This window comes from Pungitius pungitius, chromosome 7 (genome assembly GCF_949316345.1).
Source record: "Pungitius pungitius chromosome 7, fPunPun2.1, whole genome shotgun sequence".
Lineage (NCBI taxonomy): Eukaryota > Metazoa > Chordata > Actinopteri > Perciformes > Gasterosteidae > Pungitius > Pungitius pungitius.
In genome coordinates, this window is record NC_084906.1 from 16,597,879 (window position 1) to 16,625,213 (window position 27,335).

The 27,335-nt window shown below is 44.7% G+C and overlaps 1 protein-coding gene across 5 annotated transcripts in view; it reads right to left on the reverse strand.

The window, feature by feature from the left end:
- Positions 1-934: 934 nt before the first annotated feature.
- cep350 (centrosomal protein 350) overlaps positions 935-27,335 on the reverse strand; it is a 28,625-nt gene continuing 2,224 nt past the window's right edge. Inside the window, exons 2-38 of one of the 5 annotated variants that reach the window (XM_037468915.2) lie at positions 27,113-27,202; positions 26,930-26,973; positions 26,687-26,795; positions 26,439-26,604; positions 25,062-25,723; positions 24,800-24,913; positions 24,403-24,531; positions 22,913-23,032; positions 21,100-21,827; positions 20,881-21,002; positions 18,354-19,351; positions 18,041-18,182; positions 17,628-17,797; positions 17,330-17,516; positions 15,749-15,939; positions 15,445-15,608; positions 15,010-15,120; positions 14,711-14,851; positions 14,400-14,536; positions 14,199-14,306; positions 13,880-14,097; positions 13,551-13,765; positions 13,118-13,396; positions 12,846-12,995; positions 12,493-12,653; positions 10,943-11,065; positions 9,265-9,509; positions 8,983-9,182; positions 8,511-8,646; positions 7,814-7,974; positions 7,502-7,635; positions 7,369-7,421; positions 5,417-7,272; positions 4,501-5,025; positions 3,767-3,913; positions 3,280-3,402; positions 935-3,048 (exon numbers count right to left, since the gene is read on the reverse strand). In XM_037468915.2, coding sequence (XP_037324812.2) covers positions 2,878-3,048; positions 3,280-3,402; positions 3,767-3,913; positions 4,501-5,025; positions 5,417-7,272; positions 7,369-7,421; positions 7,502-7,635; positions 7,814-7,974; positions 8,511-8,646; positions 8,983-9,182; positions 9,265-9,509; positions 10,943-11,065; positions 12,493-12,653; positions 12,846-12,995; positions 13,118-13,396; positions 13,551-13,765; positions 13,880-14,097; positions 14,199-14,306; positions 14,400-14,536; positions 14,711-14,851; positions 15,010-15,120; positions 15,445-15,608; positions 15,749-15,939; positions 17,330-17,516; positions 17,628-17,797; positions 18,041-18,182; positions 18,354-19,351; positions 20,881-21,002; positions 21,100-21,827; positions 22,913-23,032; positions 24,403-24,531; positions 24,800-24,913; positions 25,062-25,723; positions 26,439-26,604; positions 26,687-26,795; positions 26,930-26,973; positions 27,113-27,197 — 9,525 coding nt within the window. In that variant the 5' untranslated portion in view covers positions 27,198-27,202 and the 3' untranslated portion in view covers positions 935-2,877. Of the gene's footprint in view, positions 3,049-3,279; positions 3,403-3,766; positions 3,914-4,500; positions 5,026-5,416; positions 7,273-7,368; positions 7,422-7,501; positions 7,636-7,813; positions 7,975-8,510; positions 8,647-8,982; positions 9,183-9,264; positions 9,510-10,942; positions 11,066-12,492; positions 12,654-12,845; positions 12,996-13,117; positions 13,397-13,550; positions 13,766-13,879; positions 14,098-14,198; positions 14,307-14,399; positions 14,537-14,710; positions 14,852-15,009; positions 15,121-15,444; positions 15,609-15,748; positions 15,940-17,329; positions 17,517-17,627; positions 17,798-18,040; positions 18,183-18,353; positions 19,352-20,880; positions 21,006-21,099; positions 21,828-22,912; positions 23,033-24,402; positions 24,532-24,799; positions 24,914-25,061; positions 25,724-26,438; positions 26,605-26,686; positions 26,796-26,929; positions 26,974-27,112; positions 27,203-27,335 lie in introns of all 5 variants that reach the window. The other 4 variants (XM_062563243.1, XM_037468914.2, XM_062563244.1 and 1 more) reach the window with 4 other exon arrangements.

Consider the following 27,335-nt stretch of genomic DNA (forward strand, 5'->3'; position numbering starts at 1 on the left):
CTAACCAAAACCAGTCAGATTCCTTCAGAAACAATGGATGCTTTATTTACAATTCATTTAGTTAACAAATATATATTTTGCACATATTTGCAAAGTATACAGTGTTTATCTTACAATAATCATTCAGGTAACAGTAACAGTGGGTCAGATTGGACATACAGTATATTTACACCCATAAAAGAATTGTACACGTCTTCAAGTGCACTTAGCAAACACAAACCGCACAGAATTATAAATATTCACCCACATTTTAAGTGACAAATCTAGTCTAACTGGGTTAATTTGATAATCAGATTTTTAGTTTTTTAATTCAATTATTTATATCAATTTACTAAAAAGGGGAAGTTCCTCCCCCTTCACCTTGAAGAAAACGGACCTCAGAAGAGCGGAAAGAAGCCGCTCCATCCTCCACCAAAGGGCCGTAAGCTCGTCCTCTATTTCATCAACCTTTAGACTCAGGAGAAGTCTAAGCCTTTTGGTCCAATGCGTCCGAAGCAGAGCACAGGACCAAGTACTGCATAGTTACAGAGGGGATCTCCATTGCCTCCCACATACAATCAATTCAAGAGGCCAATCAGAGACCGTTTGCATTAAAGTACAGTTACATATGCCTACAATCCATACAGCTTGGAGAAATTGGTGTCAATGTTTTGGTCTTTTTCTACATTATACAATTTACAGTTTGAGTGTACACCTTAGGAAATGCTTTACACCTCGCCGGTTGGAAAAAAAGAAAGAAAAAAAAGATTGCGTTTTAAGGTCACTTTAGCTTCAGTCGGTGAAGATTTAATGCTCCGTCACCATGAGTTTGTACACAGTTGGATTTGAGCGGAGTCGATAGCGGGGACTAAAATAAGCCCTTTGATACAGTTCTACGTGCTCAGTCTCACCAGCTCTATGAACCACAACTTATTTCTGTGTGGGTGTTTGTAGGGTCAACAATGTTGTTGATACACTTTATCTATATAAAAAAAAAAGACTCAACTGTGTGTACATACACAGATGCAGGGTCGATGTGGCCAAGGGGCAGTTGTCATTTAGAGTGAGTCAGTGATTCCGTTAGCACGAACAATTTCTCAAGCGGCGCAAGGACAAAATGAAAAGGCTTGGAAAACATTCCCAAGTAGGCTTCAATACAGAAAGATTGATAAGGCAGAAACTGAAGTTTTGGCAAACCGGTGAGAAATAAAAGGGGCCATTTAAGGATCATTTACAGAAAAGGTAGTATACAGCAAGTTGAAAGAGACATTCAAAGAAAAATAGGTCCAAAAGGTGTCGAGACATCAACAGAGTTTGTTATGAATCTACAACTAAAAGAGGCACTTGAACTGAATGCTGAGAGAGAGAGAGAGAGACCACCAAACCTTCAGCTGGCAACCTTCACAAGGACAACCGACGAAAGAAACAGGACCACCACAGGTGTCATAGAAAGAAAAATGAATGTATGAAAAGCAAGGCTAAAATCCAGCACACCGGTGTTGTCCTGTGCTGCGATTCTACTTTTGTTACGCTGATGCGCTGATGGACAACCCCCCCATTCAAAGTCCTCAGTTAGAACTCCAAAAAAAAATAGTTATCAAGCGCAAATCACTGGAAAAGCGTTTTCTTGCAGGTTGTACGTCTCGTTTCCAACCGTTGACCCAAGTGCACGGTTCATGTGGCGTACAAAAGAGGAACAACTGGAGAACAGCTGTGGCCACAATAAAAGTCATACAGAATACTTTCAACAAATCAAAAACACTCCAATGTTGAAATATTTAAACCGTTTTCACCAAGACATCAATAGCACTCTTCAAACCTTTTAGATAATATATTGCTGTGTCCACGTTCACATTTTTCTTTTTGTGCTTTTTACAATTTCAGTAAAATGTTAGAATCTGTTTTCTATATGTTGACAAGATCATTTACAGTTCAAAATGTTCCTTATTCCTCTAATCAAACGTTTTCACACAATAAATAATATATTTAAAGAGGTTTCATACAATATCTGATCTCATCGACACTCCAATACAGCGCAGTCTGACAATATTTGATCCGTGACCATTTCTATTTTTCTACCTCTGCTCAAAATTCAACAATGATTAGGAAGTTAAAGTGCTTTTAATCTAAGTTTTTCTATCTATACACATCCCCCCCAATTTAGAGGGACTGAGTCTGTCCCCCCCAAAGACCAGACTGAAGAGTGAATGGCTGCAATGTCTGCAGGTAAATAATAAGATAAAAGTAAAAACCCTCAAATTAATTTTAACTTCATAACCATTGTTAAATTCGAATGAACTGGACTACAAAGCCAACACGTTAATGTTTGACTGTCACTGGACTACACTGTATAGTCTGCTACTCTATTACAATTTTTAAATCTACACATACATTTACTTTATAGGATTCAATACAAAATATGACAACCTCCTTGTGTTCTAGGTGGATTTAAAAAAAGAAAACCCCCTCACGGAACAATCAATTTTAGCAGCATTAATGGATTTTAAGTGCGAACAAACTGTCCAAGTCCATCCCATCGAAGAATCGACTCCTCCTCCAACCGGTGTTTACAAAAAGAACCACTCCAAGGAGGTGAGGACCGAGATCAGGTGGTGTTAAGGTTTGAGAAGGCTGGACTGCTCAAGAGGCGTTTTGTGTGTAGAACAAAATCATACAACCGCTGCAGTGAGCCGAAGTCGAAGTCACCAAATGACCGTCACAGGAAGAAGTGGGAGCGGTTCAGCTGAGAGGTAACGCTGGGGCTGAAGGCATCTGAGGTTTGCTGCTGACACGTCAGCTGGTGGAAGACCGAGCGGCGGGAGGTTGGCTGGAGCTCGTCGGGGGGGGGGGGGGGGGGTGCGAACGACTGGGATTGAGCTAGAGGTTGTAGTTTGGCCGTCACGACGGGGCGTTTTCCCTCTTCGCCCTCTTGTCGTAGATCAGCGTCAGCACGTTAGCGGTGTCCTTCAGCAGCGCGTCAAAGATGCTGTCCGCCAGCTGCATCTTTACGAACAGCTCGTCCTCGTCATAGTTGACCCACTGGGCTTCCTCCTCATGGAGTTCCTGAACCTGATAAACAAAATTCAGCGACATGACAATCAATCATTTATTATCAAAACAAGTCATGTCAAGCCATTTTAGGATAATTAATTGTGGTTGGCTTGCAAAAAGATTACACAATCAACACATGATAGGGATCTTGAACAACTTCCTATTATATATTAGGTGCTCTTTTGGGGTGAAAAACAAACCCTAAATTGAAACAAAACAACTCCCCAAACATTTATTTTAAAGACCTACCAGAATATGATCGACTCGGTCTCGCGTCTTTTTGCCAAATTTGAGCATCTTCTGCCAGTCGGTCTTCTGGCTGTGATCTTTCGTCAAACCATACATCTTCAGTACCTCTGCTGAGATGAATTCCTGCAACACAATGTAATTCACCATGTCTTTGGGTGAGTAGCGTTTGGATGCGTCAGGGCAACGACGGTTGGTTTACTGCACGCCGGAAAACTTGCAGATTTCCCAGGATGAATTAACAAAGCCAAATTATGAAGTTTGATTATACTTCCAGTCACTTTGGAAGAAATAATAAACAAACCAATACTCTCATTTATGTAGTTTTCTTTAAAGTAAGGCAATACAAACATCCAAACATAATGACTATTTAAGTAGTCAGTGTGTTTGTCTAAGGTGGGTACAATACAAACCTAAAAACACAATACGACTACTTAAGTAGCCAGTGGGTTTGTCTAAGGTGGGTGCTCTTCAGTCATGCTTTCTGTACCTGCACTTTGGAGAGGTCTCCCGGCGTCTTGGCTCCGTGGAAGAAGGAGGACTTAACTCGACGTGGTTTGACCCACTGAGGCTGATCAACGTTTGGATCCTCAGTGTAGATCTCCTCGAGCATCTCCCACGTCAGGTCGTACACAGCCTGTGGTGGGGGACAGAAATGAATGAGATACTTATGTAAAATAAATAAATGGTTTTCCCATGGTTAAGGTGAGTGAGACAGTATGTCAAAATGTCTGACATATTTACTGCTCACTAGGTCTTTGCATTGAAGGAAAAGGTGTTTATCCAACAGAAACAAGATCTGAATCAGAGGTCCAAAGTCTGTCAGCAGAAGAGGGATTTCTACCGAGACAAAAGGCAAGTGAAATAGCTGTGAGTCTTTAAAACACCAACATGCTAATCCGAGAGGAAGCCGCTGAATCATGGAAACACGTCTGCCATTTAACCTCACTCAGAGTAAGTGCTTTTGTGTAGTCTACGCTGCTGTTGGCTTAGTGATACGGAAGCAGTGGGACAGCTGTGAGCTGATCTCAACCAGCATTATTGGAAGGGGGAATGAAAAGGAAATCAAGGAGGCTCTGGTCTTACTTCTTTTGAAGTTACATTACATGTCATGTTCACGGATTGTTTGGTAACACAATCCTATTCATTTCTTTTAAGCGGGCTATCTGCAGGCCTTGTTTTTGTTACACTTCTTTTAACATGTTTCGCCAGGCTTCTTTGCACCTTTCTGTAGCTGCGCACGCAGAGGGACTCCGGGTCCTCGCCGCTGGCGTCTTTACCCAGATACCCTTGTGAAGGTTTGGGACTCGGCAGCTGGGACAGGGCGAGCGCTCCCTCCCTCCCCAGGCCGCAGCTCTCCCAGATCTCCTGGGCGGCGGCATGGACCATCTTCTCCACCTCGGCGGCGGAGTGGGGCACGACCATGGCAGGCTGCTCAGGTAGCTTCGGGGGCAGGGGCAGAGGTAGCTCAGGTCTAGGTGGAGTCTTAGCCTGCTGCTCCCCGCCGGACGAGGATACCAGCCCCCCCAGGGCCGCTACGACCGACGGGTCACACCCCCCCAGCCTCTCTTCCTCCTCTTCCTCCATCTGTTTGAGTCGCTGCTGCTCTCTGCGTGAGCTGAGGCCAAAGTCCTCGTCAAACCAGTCCTGCTCGTCACCCAGCTCATCGAGCAGCTCGCGGCTCAGTTCCAGCTCCGCGAGCCGCTTGGCGAGCTCCTCCTGACCACTGGCCCCCAACACTGGACTCTCCTGTTGTGAAAGAAATACAGGGAAAAGTGAATTTCACACCCAATTCCAATTTCAGATGATATGTCTATAAATAAGAACATCTAACCGCACCATAACTGAGCCAGTCCCATGATATCTGAGGGTTTTACACCTTTGACCTGGTCTTACATGACAATCTATCTTTCTTGACAGATGTGTCAAACAAGAGTTTTTCCAGCAAAGAGTCAATAAAGTCTGTCAAAATAAAGTTGGACTTTGACTGAGCACATACAGAAAAAGTGTTCTCCAGGTCAAATCAATACATTCTGCTGTTCAGTAACATGTTGATGCTGGTGTTTCCACATAATGACAAAGTGTTACGTTTAGTACGATTCAGTAACAGGTCACATAAGACTCAGAGGTATACACTCACAGGTCGGTTACACAGCTCCGGAGAAGAAAGCTCTTCTTTTTCTGCATGTATGAAGAAGGGAAGACCATCTTTTTGTTGCACTGAAGACAACCATTCTTCTTCTTCAACATTTCCACCAAAAAGGTCTCCATTCATTTGGTTGGCAGCTTCTATCTTCTTCTCTTTGGCCTTTTTGATTTCAGCAAACTGCGCCAAAGTGTCTTTTACACAGTTGTTGAGGAACTTGTCTGCAAATGTTTCCAGTAGGTTTCTGTCCGTCGGATCTCTCTCGACATGCCCGATGTCTGCAGACAGATCCCCAGGAACAAACTGGTGTTTTGAGTCTAACTCTTTCCTCTCAACACGGGGAGTAACGTCTGTCCGACTCTGCCTCCCGAGTCCGATCTTGTCGATGTCAGAGATGAGGAGGCTGGTCGGCGCTTCTTCAAAATCCAACATTATGTCCTTTGCGTTGCCATTAGAGACGGGTGTCTTGGATTCTTTGTAATGGCTGGAATTGAGGTGGGATCCGTTCTTGTGAACCGACTCATCCGTTATGTTTTTATCTCCAAACCCAGAGACCTTCTTATAAGTTTGCTCATTCTCACCATCCAGACTTCCTTCTTTCGGAGAGTGGCGCTCATCTGTTTGGCGTTCATCTCCGCCTTTGTCCGACAGACCATCAAAAAACGAGTCCTCATCCTCCGTGGTGTCCGTGTAGATCTCAAACTTGTCCGGCAGGTGTGTTATCTTGTCCGGAGGAGCAAAGATACCGTGGCTCTCATCGCACTCAAAGTACACCACCCCGTCGTACGTGCCGTTGTTGCTCCCCTCCGACTTATCCAACTCCACGCCAGCCCAGAAGCCGTTGGCGAATCTGGTTGGACCTTTGAATCTCAGGGTGCCCGGCTGTACACCGCCAACGAGAACTCGATCTGCGATGCTGAAACTCGGCATTTCATCTCCAACGGGCAAAATGGGTGGCGAGTGGGTGGAATTAACGATATCCTTGTCGTCACGTCTGGAGTCCTCTGTGTGGTTATGAAGATCCAGCAGTCTCGCAGATCGTACACTGGCTTCACTAGACCCTGAACGGGGACTCGGCTCTTCAGCGAGTTCCTCCTCCACCTCCTCATCGTGGCTGTCATAAGGTGCGGCTCGGCCAGGGACGTCGTCTCCGGAGCTCTTGATCTCTGCAGGGCCAACTGAGATTTGAGAGGGAGACCCTGAACCCTGGCGCACCTGCCTGGGCGTAGAATCCAATGAAGACTCAAAGTCGTGATGATAACCATCTACAATAGGAGAAGAGTCCTCGACATCCTTCATGGTTGCCTCTTTGTTTGAAGAGAAGCCGACGGAGTTGGGAGAGCAGGAACGGTCACTGGATGTGGCAGAGTGTGACTCGTTGGAGATAATATTTGATTTTACAGCTTCTTCAGCTTTAGATGTCTCCCTCATTTTATCACGTTCTATACTAACGGATGGAGAATGTTGGCCTTCACTCATGTGAGAGGAGAGATGTTTAGATGCAGACAGTTTCTCTCCAGAGTCGAGTCGGTCTTCCTTTTCCAGCTTGAGGAGACGTTCAGATTGTTGTTGATCCTCTAAAGGGGAGCTTACTTCCACCTCCAGCTCATCCCGAATGTCTACTCTTTGATAGGACACAGCAGTCTCTGCCCCGGAGACACTCATCTGTGACAGGCCTTCCTTAGAGGAAGTCCTTAGAAGTTCCTCTGTGGCCAGGTGGCTCCTGGTTCTTGAGGGCCGACACTCTGGGCTGCCACATACCGGGGTCGGAGTGACCGTCGGCGGTTCTTCGTCAGACATTTCTTCGGGCACTGAGGTGGAACCACTGTGATCAACGTGAGGTAGGGCATCTGTTTTTTACAGGAAAAGGTCACATTAGCATGTATCTGCGTAAAAACACATACATTTTCTTTTTACATATTAATTATGATGATTATATCACCCACTGTGATCCAATGAAGGACTTTGCGTCCTTTGAGGTAATTGGCCAGCTTCAGACCTGAGGAAGAAGGATTTGCTTTTAGTTAAACATTCCTAATATTTTGTATACGCTGTTCTGTTTACAGATGCTTTTTGTACCTGTGGGCAGGTGGTTTAATGCCGGTCTGCTTTTCTATTGAGGTGGAATCTTCAATCTGGGACGTCGTATCAGTTGTTGAGTCTGGCTCTTTGTTCAGTTCTGCCTTAGTTTTCTCAATGAAGGTATTGTAGCTCTGAAAGGAAAACGGAAGAATAAGAAAAGATTTGAAGAAATCTGCTCAGAGACCATGGATGAACACGTGAAAAGTCACATAATCATCCAAGTTTGTTTAGATGTTTGTACTGTATTTGAACATTCAAACCAATAACCATCAAGAAGCCACATACACAGACACACTCGTACACATTTACCTCCAGCTGCTTCAGTAGGCTGGCCTCCTTAGCCTTCAGGCGCTCTTTGTTCCTCTTCTTCTGCTCTTTCTTTAGCTGGTAAGCCATAAACTTTCTTTTTCTGAGTTCTCCTTTCAGGGCCTTGATACGGCTCTCTATGTCACTCTGGTCTGAAATGGGTTCTGAAAGAAAATTTTGATTATAAATCACAGTTAGAATGTGAAACCAGTGCCAGATCTCTGATTAGCAGACGGTAATCCAACCTTGTGCCGACTTGAACACAAACCCAATTCTGCTAAGAATAGTGCACATTTTCTTTACTAGGAATGTGTCATTTTTGTGCATGATGCTTTGGCTTGTTCACACTGAACACATTGTGTTACAAAGACTAAAACGAGGATTAAACAGAGGCCTGAAATGAAGACATTCAGCTCCAATACGTGGCCAGCAGAACTGTCTTTGTTTGTGCAGTAACTCCAACGCAAGTCCAACGCATTGTGTTCTCTCATCCTATCCCCCAGCTAAGCAGGTTACGTATCAGGGAAGTGCTTGAATAATGTATTCCTGGCAGCATCACATTATGCCTGACTGCAGAGCGCCAGCGATACAGCTGCATTATGTCCAGTCTCGCTTCTTCATACCTTTTATCTCGTTTGAGAACTACCAGGAACTAGTGTGTGTATGTGTGTTAAATTATTATCTATTATTATTAACTCACCAGCCTGCATGGGCATGAGGGATTCACTTGGCTGAGTTGGGTTGGTGGTCCGGGACGAGGGGCGAAGCTCCATCTTGGTTTTGCTGCTGTAATCAGAAGGAGAGGCAGCAGAGCTGTGGCTGCCTTTGAGTGGAGACTGGGGAAACAAAACAGCAGGAGGAGGAGCGAAAGAAAAAGGAATATTAGTTCATGATTTTAAAACGCAGTCTGATAGGGGGCATGCCTGGATTACTATTTGACATTCCCAGTAAACTAGCAAATCTTTAGTTACTCCCTTGCATGTCCTTCAAACTACATAAGGCATTGGAACTTTTCAATACTTAAAGACGACAAATGACATCTACAAAAAAATCACTCTACTTACTTCAAATCAAATCTGTCCGACATGTGGGATCGGTTTTAGATTATATATAAAACAACAGTAAACAAATGGGGAAAAAAACACTGAAATAAAAACCACACGTTTGCGTACTTGTCTGCTAGGTGACCGGGAAGCCGAAGTGAAGTCCGGGGTGTAATTCGCATGGCTGCTCCTCACAGAGGCCAAAGGCGTTTCGATGATGGAAACAGGTTGACCTGAAGACATGCTTCCTGGTTGCTGGGACGCGACTCCCTCGGTGTGTATACTGGACCCGGGTGTCGCAGAGGAACAGTCGGCCTCACTCACAAACTCTGAAAACAGATGAAATTAGTTTTTCCAGATTAACAGTGATCCGATTTGGACTTTAATCCAGCTAGGATCGTGCTGCTTCACCTTTGTCGCTGTCAGCTCTGTGCTCCGAGCTGCGATGGTGACTGGAGCTTGGGCTAATGTCGGAGACCTCTTTTTCCTGGCTCTCTTCCGCGGCCCGAGACGTTTGCCCGTCCCATACGGCCAGGGCCTCCTTTTCCATCCTATGAACCTCTGCCTCCTCCCGGTCCAGACGCTGTTTCCACTGCAGCAGCTCCTCAGCATGGTGACGCCTCTGCATCAGCTGCTGCTCCCTCTTTGTCAGGAACCTAAGGAGGGTTAGGAAGGAAGGGCAAGAAGAATGGGGAGATGAGGAAAGAGTGGAAGATGATAGAAAAATGAGGAAGGAGACAGCAAGAGGTTGGGTGGTGAGGGGATAAAGCAAGATGGCAGTGAAGAAGGAGAGAAGAGAAGTTTGACAAAAGCATTTATCAAAAGGAAATAAAACATGACATTGCAGATGCAAGCAGACCCAAATCACCTGGAAAACCAGTTATCACTCACATCAAACACACACATACACACCCAATACATGCGTCGCTTATATCTTTCCCTGGAATAAACATCCAAAGTCTATAAGCACCCATCAAATGAACAAGCATTAAGTGATGACATGTCACTTGGGAGAAAAGGAGAGCAGGGTCATTAACAGTGAAGATGTTGGATTCATGCTGAAACCCAGGGGTTGAATGCTGATTGAGTGAAACACAATCCTCAAAAATTAAATTAAACAAATACAAATAATGTAGCTACAAGTAACAAACTTACATCTGTGTGAATGTGTTTCTTTGGTAAAACAATGAGGATAAAAATATTTTTCTTAAAGAACAACGATTATATAAATCTAAAATCCAACTTCCACTAGGTTTGTGTTCAACATGGATCTGCAGATCCGAATAAAGTGCAGTCAGGTATAGCTGTTGTGTAATGTGGTCCCCCACAGCTACGGGTGCCATTACAGTGCAGTATCATTTAGCCTAATCGAATTTAGAGGCTTTTCTCTTGACCTAATGCATACTGATGACAGGCCAGATACTGAAGAACCAGACTGAGGGGGGGGTTCTTTTAGTGGCTTCCCAAACTCTATTACAGCCAATGGTCATCTGTACTTATTACCCATGCAACAGATACCTAATAAAGAGGGCTAGTTAAGATTCACTGCGCTCATTAAAGAGATGGACCACTCGAGTGGTCTGTTCTCTGCTAAAGTCCTTTATTTCCAAAGCATAGTCTGGTTTAATCTCAAATCATTCTGTATCAACAACTGGGCTGGCTGACCAGCAGAGAGATCCACCGCAACATTCATTCCAAGAGGCAAGAAAGGAGGAGGGAAGATTCACAAATTCAACACCACAAAAATGAGTGAAGTCGTGTCTGAGATCCCATACAAGGAAGGCTCCTTTTTTTTCTTAAGTGCACAACAGAATGCTTTAATGCTCACACTAACATTACTGAGGCTATGCATTTGTTTCAGTGAGGTAGCCTTCCTTGGGCACTTTTCATGCTTTCACTCAGATCCCCCCCCCCGGCACACTAATTCCATCCTGGACACAATCAAACACATCCAATCAGTCATCATTCTCATCCCACCCCTACAAGTTCCCAGTGCCAGTAGATAAACACAAGCATGTCCCATGGGGTGAGAGTGCAGCAGGGCAGGGTGGAGTTTCTGGGGAAGGAGGTAGAGAGCACTGTACAGTACCTGACCAACTGGTTGTAGATAAAAAGCTGGAATTTAGGATGGAGGTTGGGAAGACAGACACTGAGGGAGGCCCACTGGTGGGCCGTGAACACAGAGAGGAAGTAGTGGACAGGAGAACAGTGTCTACAACACACAAGCACGCAACAGGGTCACACAAACACGGGTATAGAGACACACAACGTAAGGGGGGAAACATTAAAAACAGACGCAGAGGGAAAAGACGAGTAGGGAGAGAGGGGGAGAGAGAAGAGTGATATGAGCAAATGTGGCTGTTGTTGCATCCAAGGGTATGTTTGAATATGGCTTCGCTCTGGGAACAAATAAGCGAGAATGTGGGCATCGACCATGGGGGCTTTCTGGGGGTATGATCCATGACAAACGTGCTCTTTGGGGGTTATAAGAGAGTTGTCAGTAACCCTGATTCTCAAACAAACTACAGACTGGGGCAAAACTTACAAGCTGAGACAAAGGGAAATTCGTTAGTGTGTTACATCAAGATGAATATTTAGCGCACACTCGGCTTTGATCAACAGCAGGACGCGGTAATAGAGAATGACCAAAGGAAGAAACAAACGGCATCTGTTGAAACAGCAAACCAGGAAACGCATGTTTAGAGACTGACGTCTGAACACTTTTGTGTTTTTCTTAGATCCTCTCAATTATTTTGTTACAGTCACCATGGGAAAACTGTGACAACTATCCAAGTTATAAATACCAAACCCTAGAACAATTAACCCACTTGTTGGAGCCACCCTGTCATGAGAGGCTCTACAACCACCTGACCAGAGCTGCTGGCCAAGTCTGGAGGACCTAGAGGACCGCCAATCACGTGCAGTTAATTAAAATCACGGGAGAAGGTGGGTTAGGAACAATGATGGAAAGGCATAACAAATAGTTGTCTTCTCTGGAAGATAAGCATGCCGCTGCAATTGAAAGATGCAGTAGTAGATAGTGTTAGATATTGTCTGATATTCCTGCTTTGAAACATTCGTTAGCAGAAAACTCGTACATAGACCCTCCTATAAATCTGAAGTTACAGGAGACTGAGCAGAGATAGTGGATAATTGTCTAGTTTGAAGGGAGAACAACATTCACAGCATTTTAGACAACAGAAGAAAGATGGTGTGCACCAATTAGTTTCTGTTAGTTAGGTTGCTAGTTTAAGTAAAGACCCCATGTATAGAACATTTAGAACTTCTTTTAGTTATTGCAAAATGGCAGAAATTGCACTTGCTTAAAAAGCTCATAATCACACGTATTACAGAATCAATTAAGCTTTACCATTTTTAATGAAAGCCCCACTTCAGGCGTCAAGTGTAAACAGTGATGTTATGCAAGAAAATGTGTTATGGGAAAAAGTGTTTAGGGGCCAAACCAAAAACTAATTCTTACCATTTTCTTTGAAAATATTTAAAAAGCAAAAGAGAAGCGAACCTCAAAGGGAAAAGGCAGCAGGATGTCACTGATGAGGGTTGATGACTCCAGATAATAATCAATAAAACGGCATTAGGCATAGAGAGAACACTATTTATATATGAAAAGGTCTTTACTTCTCATCCATGTGAGAGCGCATCTTCTTGAGCCTCTGCATGATGCTGCTGGTCTCACTTCCGGAGATGGAGTGCGAGGGCGAGGGGCAGCGGACATCATCCGGAGGTCTCGGGTTGGGGGGGGCTGCCTCGGACACGGGGGTTTCTGAAACAGGAGTCTCCTGGGGGATGGATGGACATGCAGACAGACCGAGCATTATTTACAACAACAAAAAACAAAAAAAGCTTTTGATCAACATGTTCTACAGTTAAAAGTATCCATTAACAGCTATCGCCCTCGTGGGTTTGGGGGGCGCTAACAGTCTTTTTTTTTTTAAACTACCCAGCCCTATATAGTGATTGTTACTACTCACAGACATCACTTCATCCCCAGCATATTTAAGACGTTCCTTCAGTCGGAGTGTCGAGTTTCTCATCCGCTCAATCTCCTCCTGCTGCTTCAGCAGAAGCTGCCTCTCCTTCCTGGCGGCCTTGTTGGCCTCCTGAAGGCGCCTAATCTCAGCCTGGAGACAGAGGGCACAGTGGGAGATAAAGTTGGGTTAGTAGAGTAAAAAGGTTAAGATCAGAGCTGGGCCCCCAATGCTCAACTGCCACTGGATGTCCTTACACTTGCGCCCCTTTGTACCTGTTCCTGCTGTAGTTTCATCAGAAGGCCCCTCTGTTTCTTCCTGATGGGTGGCATCTTGTCGTCCTCGCCCTTGTCCCTCAGCCTCTTTTTCTGGTGCTCTAGCCAGGCCAGCTCAGTTCTCGTCTTCTCTTTGACGGCTTTCTGGCGGAGATGAAGCAGGGAGCTCTGGTGCTGCAGTCTTACCTCCTCGTCCTTCATGTATTGGCGCACCATGTCCATCGTGAACTGCGAAAAGCTGTCCTGTCCTCCAGAAAATGCCATGTTTGCATCATGAGACTGCGGGAGAACACATAAAATAATAATAATAAAAGGAATTGACAAGAACTTTTAAAAGGAGATTAAAAGGGGGCAAAGGAAAACAGGAGAAGAAAAATTCCCACTGATTCTTAAGGTTGCATATTAGGAAATGGTTACTACACAGGCCGCTGACCTTTAAGATACTGTGTGCCCCTGGAACCAATGTTGTGTTGTGATGGGATCCATCGTCCTCCGATTCCTCGTGGTGCCGGGACTTCTTCTCCATAGTTCCGCGGCGGTGCGCCTCAGACGGCAGCAGAGAGCGGAAGGAACGCTCTTCGATCTCATCCTCTGTCATGGACTCATCGAATTTGAGGGAGTACTCTGTCGCCACTGACGTACTGTCTGCTGGAGGGCCGAAAAATAAGATGAGCTCAAATTCTTAGATGCCTTGTGCACAGTGCTTTGAAAACGGCATGATGACTTTTAAATGGAGAGCCGTGCTTGCCGTCCATCCAATACCTTTCTCATCCACTACAGAGGGCATGCTGTCACTGCAGACGGAGTCATTTGCTGCTGTTAGAACTTCCTCCTCTATGGAGCTGCTGCCTGCTTCCCTCTCCACCTTCTCTTCAGTGCCTCCTTTCCTCCATTGCGCTTCTACTGCCTCTTTTTTCGTCCGTTCCCTGTGCTCAGGCGAGGTGCGCGACAGGCTGTGTTGACTGCCAGAGTCTGCGCCACTGTGAAAGAGGGCAAGGGACAGATGTCATTACGTTCGTTCTTTCCCCAAATCTAATGGAAATCGGAGAACCTAACGCAACAGAAGAGTCCTACGTTATACCTGAGGTCCGGTCTTCTGAAGGAAAGAGAATCGGAGATACTGGGGCTGTTTAGTGAAGACAACGGTTCTTCTGGCATGGTCTTTCTGCTCGACACATCGCTAGGGAAGCTGTAAGATAGAATGCGGAAGAGACCTAAATATTTACGTACAAAATGGAGCGCAGTATGCAATATATAATTGAAAAAGGTGTTTTTTATTCACCTGTCAGAGTCATTTTTATCATTTTGCTGCTTTGAGTAGGAGCTGTGTTGTTCCTCCCGATCCACGCCGGAGGAATCAGAAACATCGGCGGGGACAATCAGAGCTCTGGTTATCTGCGACTGTGCCAATTCTGTCATCTGACAAACAAGCACACAATATACAGATCAACTGACTGCTTTGATGAGTCTTACACAGGATGTAACCCCTTCCTCCTCTGCATATATTGTTATTTCTTTACCGAAACTCAACAATCAATCAGCTTTTGTTACGAAATGAGGACGCGGGCCGTTTTCCAGGCAGGGATGGCTAACCTCTTTGATGTGTCGGGCCGTGTCAGCTGTGTATCGTGCTGTCTCAGCCTGCTGAGTCATCAACTTGGTAGTTGCCTCCTGGAGGCCTTTCAAGGTCTCCTTTTGATTTGTTGCCAGGTTTTCCTGCAGTTCTATGTGAGCCTGGACCAAAACAAGCATGCACATCATACAAGGAAACAAATAAAAGCACACATACTTTAAACGGGAAAAGGTGAGGGAGCAAACATTAAGCTATCATTTACAAATTTATATACGTATTGTTTGTGCGAGTGAAATGTGTGCGTGTGTTTCTTTTTTACCCGGGCCACTCTCTGCCGGTTTTCTTCTAACTGTAGCTGTGTCTCCAGGGCTTCCCTTTCCGCCTTGATCTTTAGCTCATAGAGGTCACGCGCATGGCACTCTTGCCTGGCCTGCAAGGTCAAAGTTCAGAGACCGGGTCAATACAGTGCATCAATAAAGACATTAGTCAGGTAGTAAGTCACTTAAATTTATGTAGGCCAAAAAAAAAAAAAACACTTAGGATAATATTTATAATTACTAAGTCCCAGAAAAATTAATTATTTAATTGTGTAATTTGCATTTGCTTTGCAATACAGATGCCGTAACTTAAGACAAAACTCTTCAAATTATTAAGTTTCATCAAAACTGTAAAATCATCACTCATCAGAATCATGCGCAAGCAGCAGTGCGCAATTTAATCTCAACGGTTTAACATCCATATAAACTGTCTTCACCTTGAGCATCTGGGCCAGGGATACACTCTCCTGCTGCGCCATGGACACGCCCATCACCCTCTCCACGTCTCCCAGATGTCGGACCGACTCCTCATAGGACTCCAGGTACTCCAGCTCTGCCACCATGCGCTGCTGCAAGACGGCAGGTGAATAGTGTAGTTCACCTAAGAGAAAGGAAGAGCAGAGAGAAATGGGGGGGATTGAATAATTAAAGGCTGTGTTGCTGGAGTGGGTCAGACCGTTTCTCTCTTCGTCTCTACGTCTGTTGTACATCAAGTACATTATCAACACAAGCAGTATCTACCTGTGGTCTTGGGCTCGGCTCTACCATTGCGAGCTGTGGGGCCAGTGTTCGGATAATTTGGCCCCAGAGAGGCACTTCGCCCCGGTTCACTGGGGGAGCCAGCTTGCGGCGGAGAACCAGGATACGGAGAGCCAGAGGGAGAAGCTTGTTTTGGCCTGGCGGCTGGAGAGTTCCGACTGTCAAGACCCAAACTACAAATATAATAAGAGGGAAAAAAGGAAAGAATAAAAAGCTCAGTTAGGTAGTGAGGGAAAGATCAATTACGATTGTGAAACACAACAACATATCTTCTAAAGTGGATGTTTGTGGACTTAAATGGATGACTAGATGTTTTTAAAAAAATGGATTCAGTAATACAGTTTATTTTATTGTTTTCTCCAACAAACTAATTTCAAAATAGTATTTCAAATCATATGTAGAAAAAGGGTCTCTGCAAGATTGGCAGAATGGGTTAACCAAATGAGAAAGAACCCCTCATGCCTCAAAGCCTAGAAGTGACTGAGGCAGCATACTCCTGCTGTGAGAGGCCCAGACTATGAATGGCTATATTGTGCAGCTCAGAGATGGCAGAAGACGATGACTAAATAGATCAGGATACACTTTACCTCCATATAAGGATCGCAGGCTGTGGAACCTTTTTTTTTCTTCTTCAAGGATAACAATCAGACTCAATTCATATATTATAATACAAAAATGCTGGCATGATCTCAATGCTGAAACAGTTGCCTTAGAAAAAAAGAAGAGGTATGGATGCAATCTGCTAAAAACCTACAAAGCTTATTGAGATCTATCGTGATACATGGACTGTTACTAAAGAAATAAAATCATAGTTAACTACACTCTATTCAAAAGCACCATTTGCAAAGAAAATGCATGTTTCTAAATGGTTCTTTGAGGGAATCCGCTACATGGATTTAAGAATACCATTAAAAGGGTTTCAATGCCACTCCTTTGGCTGACGGCCCGAGCCGTGATGCCGCAGCCTGACCCGACCAACCTCCCTGCAGGCCTCCAAAACAAAATAATTACTGTTTTCAGTCTTTGGTAGAACTGCAGCCTCCTCTGGTTGCTGGGCACTGAATGGCCGTTTAAACCCTCAGGCCTTCAACAGAACAGCACACCACAAGAGTGTTTGGACTGGCAGACTCAACTAGGGCTTTCCCAAGTGTAGCTAAGTAATTAGTCATGCCAAGATAAATTAACCTCCGGTTGATATAGTATATACACCAAGTGGAGGATTCTGAGTGACTGGAACAGCAGCATTTGAGGCCCAGTGTTTAAAATACAATTCAGTTTTGGTCAAAAATACATCGTGGCTTCACAGGCTGATTAAGTATTTGTATCCAGTGAAAACAAAAGCTCTAAGAAAAAAGAAAATTCAATTATCCTGTGATCCAACCCATATAGAAATATCCTAATGCAGGGCAATAGCACCACTGATGTTCCCACAAAGCAGCGTTACACTGCAGGTTGAGATGCTTTGATGGAAAAAAGCTTACATTGAAACCTCGCAGATGGAATTTATTACAGTATTAGACAGAACCGTAAGCTATAAAACTCCCCTTTGATGTAGTTTATTACCTTTGTTGAGAAAGCCCAGACTGCTCCCCTGTGGTGTCATTGGAGGCGACACTCTTGGTCTGGCTGCGGTGAGAGCTTTTGTCTGAGCCCCTCTTCCTGGAGTCAGAAGATAACTCCTCTGAGGGCGGTGAGCAGGGACTCTTCTGCTCTCCTACCAGGGTCCCATCACTCTGGTCTGATGCTGTGCCTGCAGAGGATTGGAAAAGTTATATCGTGCAGAAGAGGGATTTGTGAACTGATACAAACAGCATTTACCCAAAAATAAAAAAATAGGAGTTGCAAAACTATCTCTTCTCACCCCTTTTTCTAGCAGAGTGCTTGGAGAAGGTTAAAGAGCCAGATGTTGAACCAGAGGAAAGATGCGGCGAGTGAATAGACGAGTGAAAGGATGAATGGTGGGAATTGGTGCCTCCCAAACTTTTGTCATAAGGAGACCTTCTCATCAGCTCCTCAAAATGGCTGTTCACACTGGGAGGGAGGGGAGAACAAAGTATGATCAATCACTTTAAAATAAAACAACATAAGAAATATAAATATTAGAATATTGAATGGGAAATGAATATTGGTTAAACAGTAGAGGTTATTAAGAAACCTGGAAGAAAAATCTCTGGACTGTCTGGAAGGGCTGCACATGCTTTCTATTCGTGTGACATGAATGCCATCCAGTGGTCACTTTGAAAACCGCTGCCCACCTTTTACTTTTATTCTTACCTGCGAGAATTGGAGCCTCTCTTGAACCGGCCACTGGCTCCGCTGCTATGTGATGAGACAAAATCATCTTCATAGACGGCTGCGTCCACGGGACCACTTGCAGAGTGTAACGAATGGGCAGAGGGAGAGTTCCTCTCACTCACTACAGGACAACAAACCAAGGAGAAATACTGTCAATATGTCAGTTTTACCATGTGTGTAACTCTTATGGTTATACATCTTTAAGACTTTTAACCCATAGAACAACGTGTTTTCGCACCATTTCCCATCAAACAAGACACTATTAGGGAAAGACACTCATATGGGAACTAACCTGCAACATGGCCATGAAGATTCTTAGTGAAAATGTTGATTACACTTAGAGGGCTTCCTTTGTTCAGCTCCTCCCAGGCTGCTTTGCCGCCGTCATGCTGTGCAGCGGGTGAGCCGAGGGCTGAGCACTTTGCTGCCTCTCTCTGGAACTCTGACAGCCGCTGGTAATCCCTTCTTTGACCCGTGACGCGGTCCAATGCCATCAGGCGATCTGCCGATCTAGGTACGCGATTGTGGGAGGGCTGAGGGGGGCTCGGATCATCCTCAGAAAAACTCCCTTCACTCAGAAGAGGACCTTCGCTGATGGAACCGGCACTTGAGTCGTGGAGATCTGTCCGATTCTTATCCTTCCCGTCGTTCAATCCACACCCCATCCTTTGTTCCACTCTCTCTACCATGTCCAGGCCGTTGACCAGCCTCCCCTTTAAATGAGCGTAACTGTTGAGAACTGGCGTTGTTTGTGGATTAGTCAAAATGGTGTGTGTGCCTTTCTCTTCTCTCTCTCTCCTGGAGGCGTGCAGATTGCCTGCTCCTGGAAGAGCTGTGCCGTTGTACGAACTATGACCCGTGCTGGTCAATATTCTCTGGATCCTCAAGGCGACGTCGTCGTTCTCTGGAGCGGTCGATTCTGCCCAGCATCCATCAGCAATATTATCTTGAAAGGGTCTAATAGCATCCCTGTCTATTGAAGTTTCCATACCGTAGTTGATCCCCTCCCCAGCAAGCTTGCGGGCCTCGCTCTCTATGCGGTTGGAGAGGGATGCGGCTGTGGCCTTGAGCGCCTCAATGCGGGTGGACCTGTTGGAAGGTGCTGTGGCTGGCCGCTTGGCGTGCTTTAGGTCACTGGCTGCCAGCGCAGTCTCCAGCCTGAGCAGCTGTGAGAGGAGAGGGTCCCCGAAAGGCGCTAGCCCACTGCCGCTGGGACCAGTCGTAGGATGACCCTGTGGGCTCAGACGGTCAGGCTGAAGCAGAGAGGCAACTCCAATGTCCAGGTCAGTCCTGCAGTGGGGAGAGCAACCACAGATGGAGAGGTTCAAAGGGAGTGAGAAATAGAGATGCAAACAGTTTAAAAAGTGCACAAATTAAACATATGTAAGTGTGCTAGGCTTTTGCAATTGGATGGTATATCGTTGATTATTTTTTCTATGCCGATAGCAAAGGGATTTTAACAAACTTACCTTCGGCACTACAATATTGTGTAAATAAAATCTTTGAAAATATCTGCACCCAGCAGTACATTTAGGGACATTTACAGCGGAGAGTCATGTTTGCCCGCTAAGCCCAACTTATCAGCATGTGAATCGAGTAAATGAAATCCTTAAGTCCTAATTCCATTGGATACAAACATGTTTTGAATTTTCTAACTGATCACATCCACTACTTTTTTTTAAATAAATGTTGACTTTTGCATTGAGGTCTGACCACTCAGGATGTCTACAGCAAGGCTGAATACACCCATTCTGGATATGAGGGGTAATGTAAAAGTAACTTTTACTTTCTTACGTTCTGCTCTACCTTGCAAAAAATAAATACTTCTGCAGTTTTAATGAAGCACATTTTTACACCAGGCTTAAACGCAAATGTTAATGTTGCAGGGAATAATGAAAACGATAAACATACAAGGAAACTGGATGAAGCCTTTAAATAACAGTAACTATGACCACCAAATACACACTGGGAAGGATCATTATTTGTTTCTATTACAAAGCTAAAATCAATACCCACATTCATCTCTATTTGCAGTCAATAATCTGAACAGTTCTTTTGATTCATCTAAAATTGGACTGGTCTGGGAACAAACAGTTCCTCTGTTTGGTAGTCAGATGATTCTCTAGAATCTACCCCCCACACATTGGGCCTCATGCAGGGACACCTTAAATGAGTTTCCATAGTTTTCTTATTTTGAATTTCTGCTTTGGTACCAAAACAATTTTAAGGTGGTTCAGTTTGGTCATAGGAGCCCCGTACCATTACTGTGCTGTTATCCAAGCATACGTTATTCACATTACTTTACGCAATTTTGCATCTGTATATGCTATTTAAAACAATCTGATCACCTAAAGCGGCAAAATGAATTAGTAAATTATTAATATATATAAAAAATAAAATCAGTTAGTAGTGTAACCAGGCCCCTTGAAGAGAGCATGACTTTTGAATGATATCAAAAAAAGCTGGATGGTTCTTTACATGCAGGTTTATGAGAGTCGCTATCTTGGAAGAAATCCCTTGTAGCCTTGAAATATGTTTTTACCATATACACCTCTATCTCATGGGCAATCATGTTTATGCTGGTAATTTACTCAGTTACATTAAGGAGCGTTTGATGAAACCGATACGTCACACACTATGCAAGCTCACAAAGTAAGAGAGTTAAGATAATACAAAATGATCTAGCCTGAGGTCCATCACTTCCAGTAGATACCAGAATGAGTTTACTGTTGTTCTACTGGGTTGTTTGTCATGGTCACCAAATCGCAGTTGTTGTTGTTCTTCCGCAGTAATGGAGTTGAGCAGGCAGGTGTGCGTACCTGGATAATGGAGCGGGCGGCTGCTCATTCAAAGACCTATCGCTGCTCGAGGGACTCTGCGGGGCCTCCAGTCTTTTGTTCTCTTTGTCCGACTCTCCGGAGGGCTGGTACATTGGCCTTTGCTGCTGCGGAACATGTGTTAATGAACATCACTTAATCGTTCCAGCAAACGCACCTTCCATAAATACGGTAACCATGTGTCATGTGTATGTGCAATACCATTGGACTGAAAGGAGCAGCGAGCTGTCTCCCTGAGGCCTCCCTGTCCAGCTGGGCCTCCTCCAGAAGCAGTTTGGTGTAGGTCTCCTGCAGTCGCTTCTGGACCGGGGCCACAGGCGCCCCGCTAGGAAGGGCCACTGCTTTGGCCGCTTCTTTTTGCTTCCTGTAGAGGTCTTGCAGCCTCTGGTTTCGACTCTCCGACTCTTCTCTCTGCTGCCTCTTCTCTTCAGCGCGTCGCCTCTTCCTCTGCTCTTGTTGCCTGGAAATGTACTGGCGAACTGTGTCTGCATCGTAGTGTCGTTTCTTCTGCCCGGCGTCTGCGGTCTCTGGTCGGCGTGCGGCGGGGCTGGCGCTGCGGCAGCCTCTTGAGTAGCTACCCGTGGTCGCCGTAGATCCCCAAGCGGAGACCGGAGCCCTTGTTCGTGACCCTGAACCCCCTCTCCCCCTCGTACCGCCCGTCCCTCCCCGGGACCTTTGCCGGGACCGCTCTTCCCGCTCAGCTGCTTTACACTCCAGCTGAAGGTCATCAAGTATCCCCTGGATATCTGCTGGCAACAGGTCCGTAACTACACCCCCTGGAGCCTTGTCCTGATCTGCAGAAGAGGGCGTAGATGTGTTTGTGGAGTGGCTTTTGGATTGAGATCCACGTTGAGGCCTTTCTGTGCGGTTAGGACAGGGCTGCGGGTTTGATTGCGAACGCGGCGCTGAATTGGAGGGGTGACGTGAAGCTGATGGACACAGGGCAAAACATTTAGCAACATAAGTACACACTTTCTGAACAGTTTAATTTTAAACTAAGCTAAGGGGATAGAATATTGAGAATGTTACATTTCATCCAGCTATATAACCAAAGGGAAGATTGTTCTTCCCCTCTTTTTATTTCTTATTAGCAGCATAACAATAATATGTTCAATAAAAAAGGTTTTTGCAGCTTAGCATGACCTGGGTGTTCCAATAAATGACTGTTAAAAGAACTTAGAAGCTAGACGCATACTAGATGAGGCTTGTGGGGGCCGGATTGCAGAGGAAACTCTAATCTGGGCCCCATAGAAAATTCCTGTCTAGATTTTAAGCATCTAATCCTGAATTTTTGGCTTCAGCGAGCCTCTCCCTGCTCTGTAGTCTCTGGAAATCAGGCCATGTCTGATTGTGCACCCACCCGGAACAGCCAGTCAATCTATATTCCTTCCGGTCAATGGTACCCTGTACGGATGCAGACTATGGGAGAGTGAGACACAGTCTGGGTCTGTGTGACCAGTGGCAGCCAAAGACTCGTTATTTATTGATAGTCTGTGTTGTTTTCAGTCTGAATTCCAGCAGAACCCCTCTCTGGACGTCTACAGATATTAATGTTTTAACACAGTCCATGTACACACAAGTACGACAACTCCATTGCAGGTCAAAGTGACCAGTACACACAGGTGTTCAATTTTAGGGGTGAAAGTTTAAGAGCAAAATGCGAAAACAGATAAAAGTATTATGAGCACACAAAGAAGAAAAAGAAGTAAAGTAGACCCAAAAAAAGAAAAAGTAAAACGTTATCCACTCTCTGGTGGTTAAGTCTTTTTCCACAAGTCCTTCAACTTAAATAATGCAAAGAAGGCATTTTGACATCAAGCTCAGACATTTTGAGTGGCTCTTTAAACCCTCCTAGAAAGCTTATCACCTTCAGCATTTTGACGCGCTCGCTATTGAGTGCGTTCAGTCGAGCAAGATCATCAGAAAAATTTCACTAATGCACCGAAGATAGCAAAACAAGACAGGGGTGTTGCTGCATGTATAGAAGGGTAGAGTATAGGTCTCCATGTCCCACCTGTTCTGCTCAGTCTGTCAGCTGAAGGCGACCTCTCCTCCTCCCTGGGCAGCCTGGGAACTGGACCCAGTACCATCTTCACCAGTTTTTGGCCTTCCCGCCACGATGCAGGGCTAATCGCTATAATGACAAAGAAACGAGAATTGCAATTCAGTATTTATCATTTAAACTTCATGGATTAAGACTGCAAGCGTCACATTATGTAGACATGCCACCACCAGAGCAAGTGGCCAGAAAATAAATATAGTTTGGACAAAACTTTTGATTATATACACAAAGATAAGATAAGATAAGAAAAAACATTCAATAAAGTTACTGTGTATGAGAAGTGATGAAACTTGTTTTTGCCCAAGTACATTTTCATCCTTTCCCCTAGTAACCATCTGGCAGATGATTTGTTTTTGTTTTAAATTTCACATAGTTATCCCTGCCAATCTCTGCTGCTCAGAGTTCTGCTACCAGCCCAGTAAAATGACCATGTGTAGAATTGCATTTGTGGTGCTCAGGGCATTGGAAAATAACATTCAAAAAACAAGAATGTCTTTAAAACACAGGCTAATCTCTGGAGCACTCTGCAGTAGGAGTGTATTCTACTGAATTACAGTTCCTGGTAATGAAGTTGTACAGCCACTAACCGAGCAGCTGTTTGAACTGGGTGGATGAGCAACTGAACCTGGCCCCAGATTTAAGAGGGCTATTTATAGGGTTGTTCCAGCAAGAGAGAGAGAGAGTGAACCCCCAGACTTTAGAGATAACACAGTTGGCATAAACACAAGTATACACCAGGTACAGAGTGATAGAGAGCTCGGGAAAAGGAGAGGTTTATTTTAATATAAGGCTAACCTGATCATATTTTTGGGGGGGTCTGTATCGTATACATTTCCATTGACTTTTACATATAAAATGATATAAAATACTTTATTTCCCTGCATCCAGGTCTACACAGACGAAGATATATAGAAATCGTGTTTACATGCTGTTATGCACCGTATGCAGCAGTATGTGGCTATTATTCTTCTGTGTTGGAGTCTGCATGCTTCACAAGCTGCATGTTACACATACTGAACATTTCTTAAGGGATTAGAGTCTTAACACCGAGTTAGAAACCAGCAGTGTCTCTGCTTCATGAACTAAGTAGATGGAAAAAAAGGCTGAATACTGCAGTTTGAGTCCTGACTTCCGCATTCTGTCTAACAAATTACCATTATCTACGAATTCAATTTATATAAAAGAATGAATTATAGCTGTATATGAATATTTGTTGTTAAGCTTAACTGTAAACAGAGTTAGCACTTGAAAAGACTATCACCGTGGCACAGAGGGTTGAGAAAAGCCTTCTGAGCACCGATAGCTCAAACATTTGAAACTCCTGGTTTTGGTCCATTTGTAACAACACATCAAATTCTGTCAGATTGTTCAACATATTTGACATTTGAAAAAATAAATCAACAGCCAAGTCGGCCGCCGGACATGAAATAGGATTATTTTACCTGGTTTTGTACTATGGCCAGAGGAAGGGGCGGCTCTGTGGACCTTCCTGACTGGTTTGGTGGGCCTCCTTTCTTTAGGTCCATCTGCGCTTTGTTCCCTCTGCTGCTGCTGTCTGGATAGGGTGCTCTCTGTGCACAAGATAAAAGCAAAGAATAAACAACAATAACTCATACAAAATATCTAAAAAGCTGCCAATTGGCTGCAAAACAAGCCTTGTATCCAGGATCAAAACTCTGATGTTATAAAAACCAAAGACTATGCTCATAAATCATGTTTGTTGATGTAACTCTTCTCTATGGAAAACAGCCAAACCATTTTTTGCACCCCTGAGAGCTCAATACCCTTCCGTGCCATGGATTCATGTGCCATCAGAGGTTGTTAGTGTCCTATGCTTACCAGCAAACTGTCGTGACAGGTCCCTGTATATTTCTCTGCTGAGGTTATGGAACTCCTCCTCTTTCCAAACTCTCCCATCGGCAGTCCGGATTTTTGTCTCAGTACTGTTGAAACCTGGGAGAATAAAGGATTGAAGAAGTAAGCGGCAGTATCTCCTACTGAAAAGCGATCCTTCTCATTCCAAAAGACATTTAGCTATTTACATTTTATTATCTCTTTAAAGATCATTTAAAGTTTGGAATACATCCTACACTGACGGTACCTTTGTATATAGGTGCAGGAGGGGCAGCCGCTACTTTCCGTATTAAGGCTGTGGGCATGTTGCTAGTACCGCCATTGTTACTCCCCACAGCTGCCATAACTGGCTGTTCCAGAGAGCCCAGCAGCTTTTCTCTCTCTGCAGACTCTTCCAGATGTTGCCTCTGCCTTTGAATACGCTCTTTGAGCTTCTCCAGCTTATCATCAGGTTGATGTCGCCTCAGGTTCTCCAGCCGCTGGGAAGCTGAGCCGGGGCTGCTGGAGTGAGTGCTCTCCGTTCGGTGCGTGGAGCCTCGGGCTGCGGCTAGACATGGGCTTGACTCTTGACGATCCATACCAAGATGTGCTTTTGCAGCGCTTTCCTCCTCAGCCTCCTCCCATGCAGAGGCTCTTACGGACGTGAGATGTGCCCGGTTTCCAATAGTCCTCAAGGTGTCCAGGGCTGGCTGGTCATTGAGGTAGCGAACCTCTGTGCTCTCCAGAGCCGAGGAGTGTGTGCTGTCAAGGTCCCTGTCTGTCTGTTTATCCCTGGTGTCTCTTTGGTAGACCAGCTGGCTGAGCGGAGGATCTGAGGGGGGCGGAAATGATTGGTGCGAAGACCCTGGCACTGACTGCAGGCTGTAGGCCTCCAGCGGAGAGGAGGGATGTGGTGGAGGGGTGGCCTCTCTGGACACAAACCAGATTACATGAGATCAGAAAGGGGATAAAGATTTACTGTTAATTTACCACTCACTGAGTATACAGAGGGTCACATGCATGGGTGGTCAAACGGGTGAAGAAGTTCATGGATGGGAAGCATTGAACAAATAGAACTGTCTAATCAAAATTTTGAATTATGGGACACTGTTGCTAGATTTGGTGTTAACAAGCACTTGAGAAGATACTCAGATTTGAAATCAATAATCGGGTGAAAATACCAACAACACAGCCAAAGTTTTGCGGTATTACTGAAAACAGCAGAGCCTTGAGCCTTTGAAGTACCTGTGAGACATTAAGCTACAATCTATTCAGAGATGTCAACGCCACATGGTCTCTGAACAGAAGTCTCGAAGAGCAAGGAGCGTTGGGGAACGGACTGTTATTTAGGAGAAAATGAAAACATCACAGCTCAGTTGAGGAATAAACCATCTTATTAGGTTGTAACTCTATAGGGAACCAACACACTTCATTTCATAACTAGATTGATATTATCTAAATACTATTTAAGAGGTATCATAGAAGATTTTGAAAAACGATTACCAATGTGATTTCATTGGAGCTCTCGCATTAACGACAGAAATCCAGACCAGAGCATGACAGAATACCCTCTGCCCAGCAACAGGCCTAAAGAGAAGTGGCTTAAGATGTTTCATTGCATGCATTTTGAGGCTATTTTTTGTACCTGTAGGAGGCTAACGGGTCCCTGAACTCCACGCTGTTGTTCCTGCGGACATTGCTGTCCTGTGTGGCGTTTCTCAGTGGGCTGCGTGAGCTGCTCTTTTCTGGACTCTGTTGATATCGCCCCCTGCGCTTTGAAGACCCTCCAGGGTCATCCGCTTGTTGGCCGCCTATGATAGACAGCATCGTCAATGTAGTCATGGTTTGAGTGTAGAGTTCAACTCATGGCAATGACTCTTTGAAATAACTCACCCTTGCAGCGAACCGTCCTGGAGGATTTCTTCTTTGGAGGTTCCATGACAGAGTCCATGACCACCCCTGTCCCTGGCGCTGCCTCTAGACGGTTTTCTATATGCCGCAACTAGAGGGAGAAGGCGGGTCAGACTCCCCGGGTCATGGGACGATGACAGGGATTCATCTTCATCAGCAATAGCTATTGCAGAGTGTATTTCATAGTAAAGACATTCAGCAGAAAGCTGTTCCAGGTGTACTTACAGCAGCTTTGGACTGGGACAACCCTTTCCATGCATTTGTCAGCTCTAACAGAGAGAATGAAAACCATATTGATAGGTGATAAAGAACTACTTGCGATGTAATCAACTGAAATGATTTGTCTGAATGTGTTTCACAAAGTGCTTCTTAGAACAGCAAAACAACTGAACTGCCATCTTTACACACCTGTGCCAATATTGTGAGCCGTAAGCTGCTGAGCAGATTTCTTCAGAGACGCCTCAGCCCTCCTGCTGCTCCTCATCTCTCTCATTCAACCTGAGCCAAGATCGGAAAGAGGCAAAGAATGAAAATCTACTCAATAATATAAACAGGCTGAAAACAGAGCTAGTTACAATTCAGCAATCAGGTAGATAAAACAAAAAGAATGTTGACAGAAATAAAAACAAGA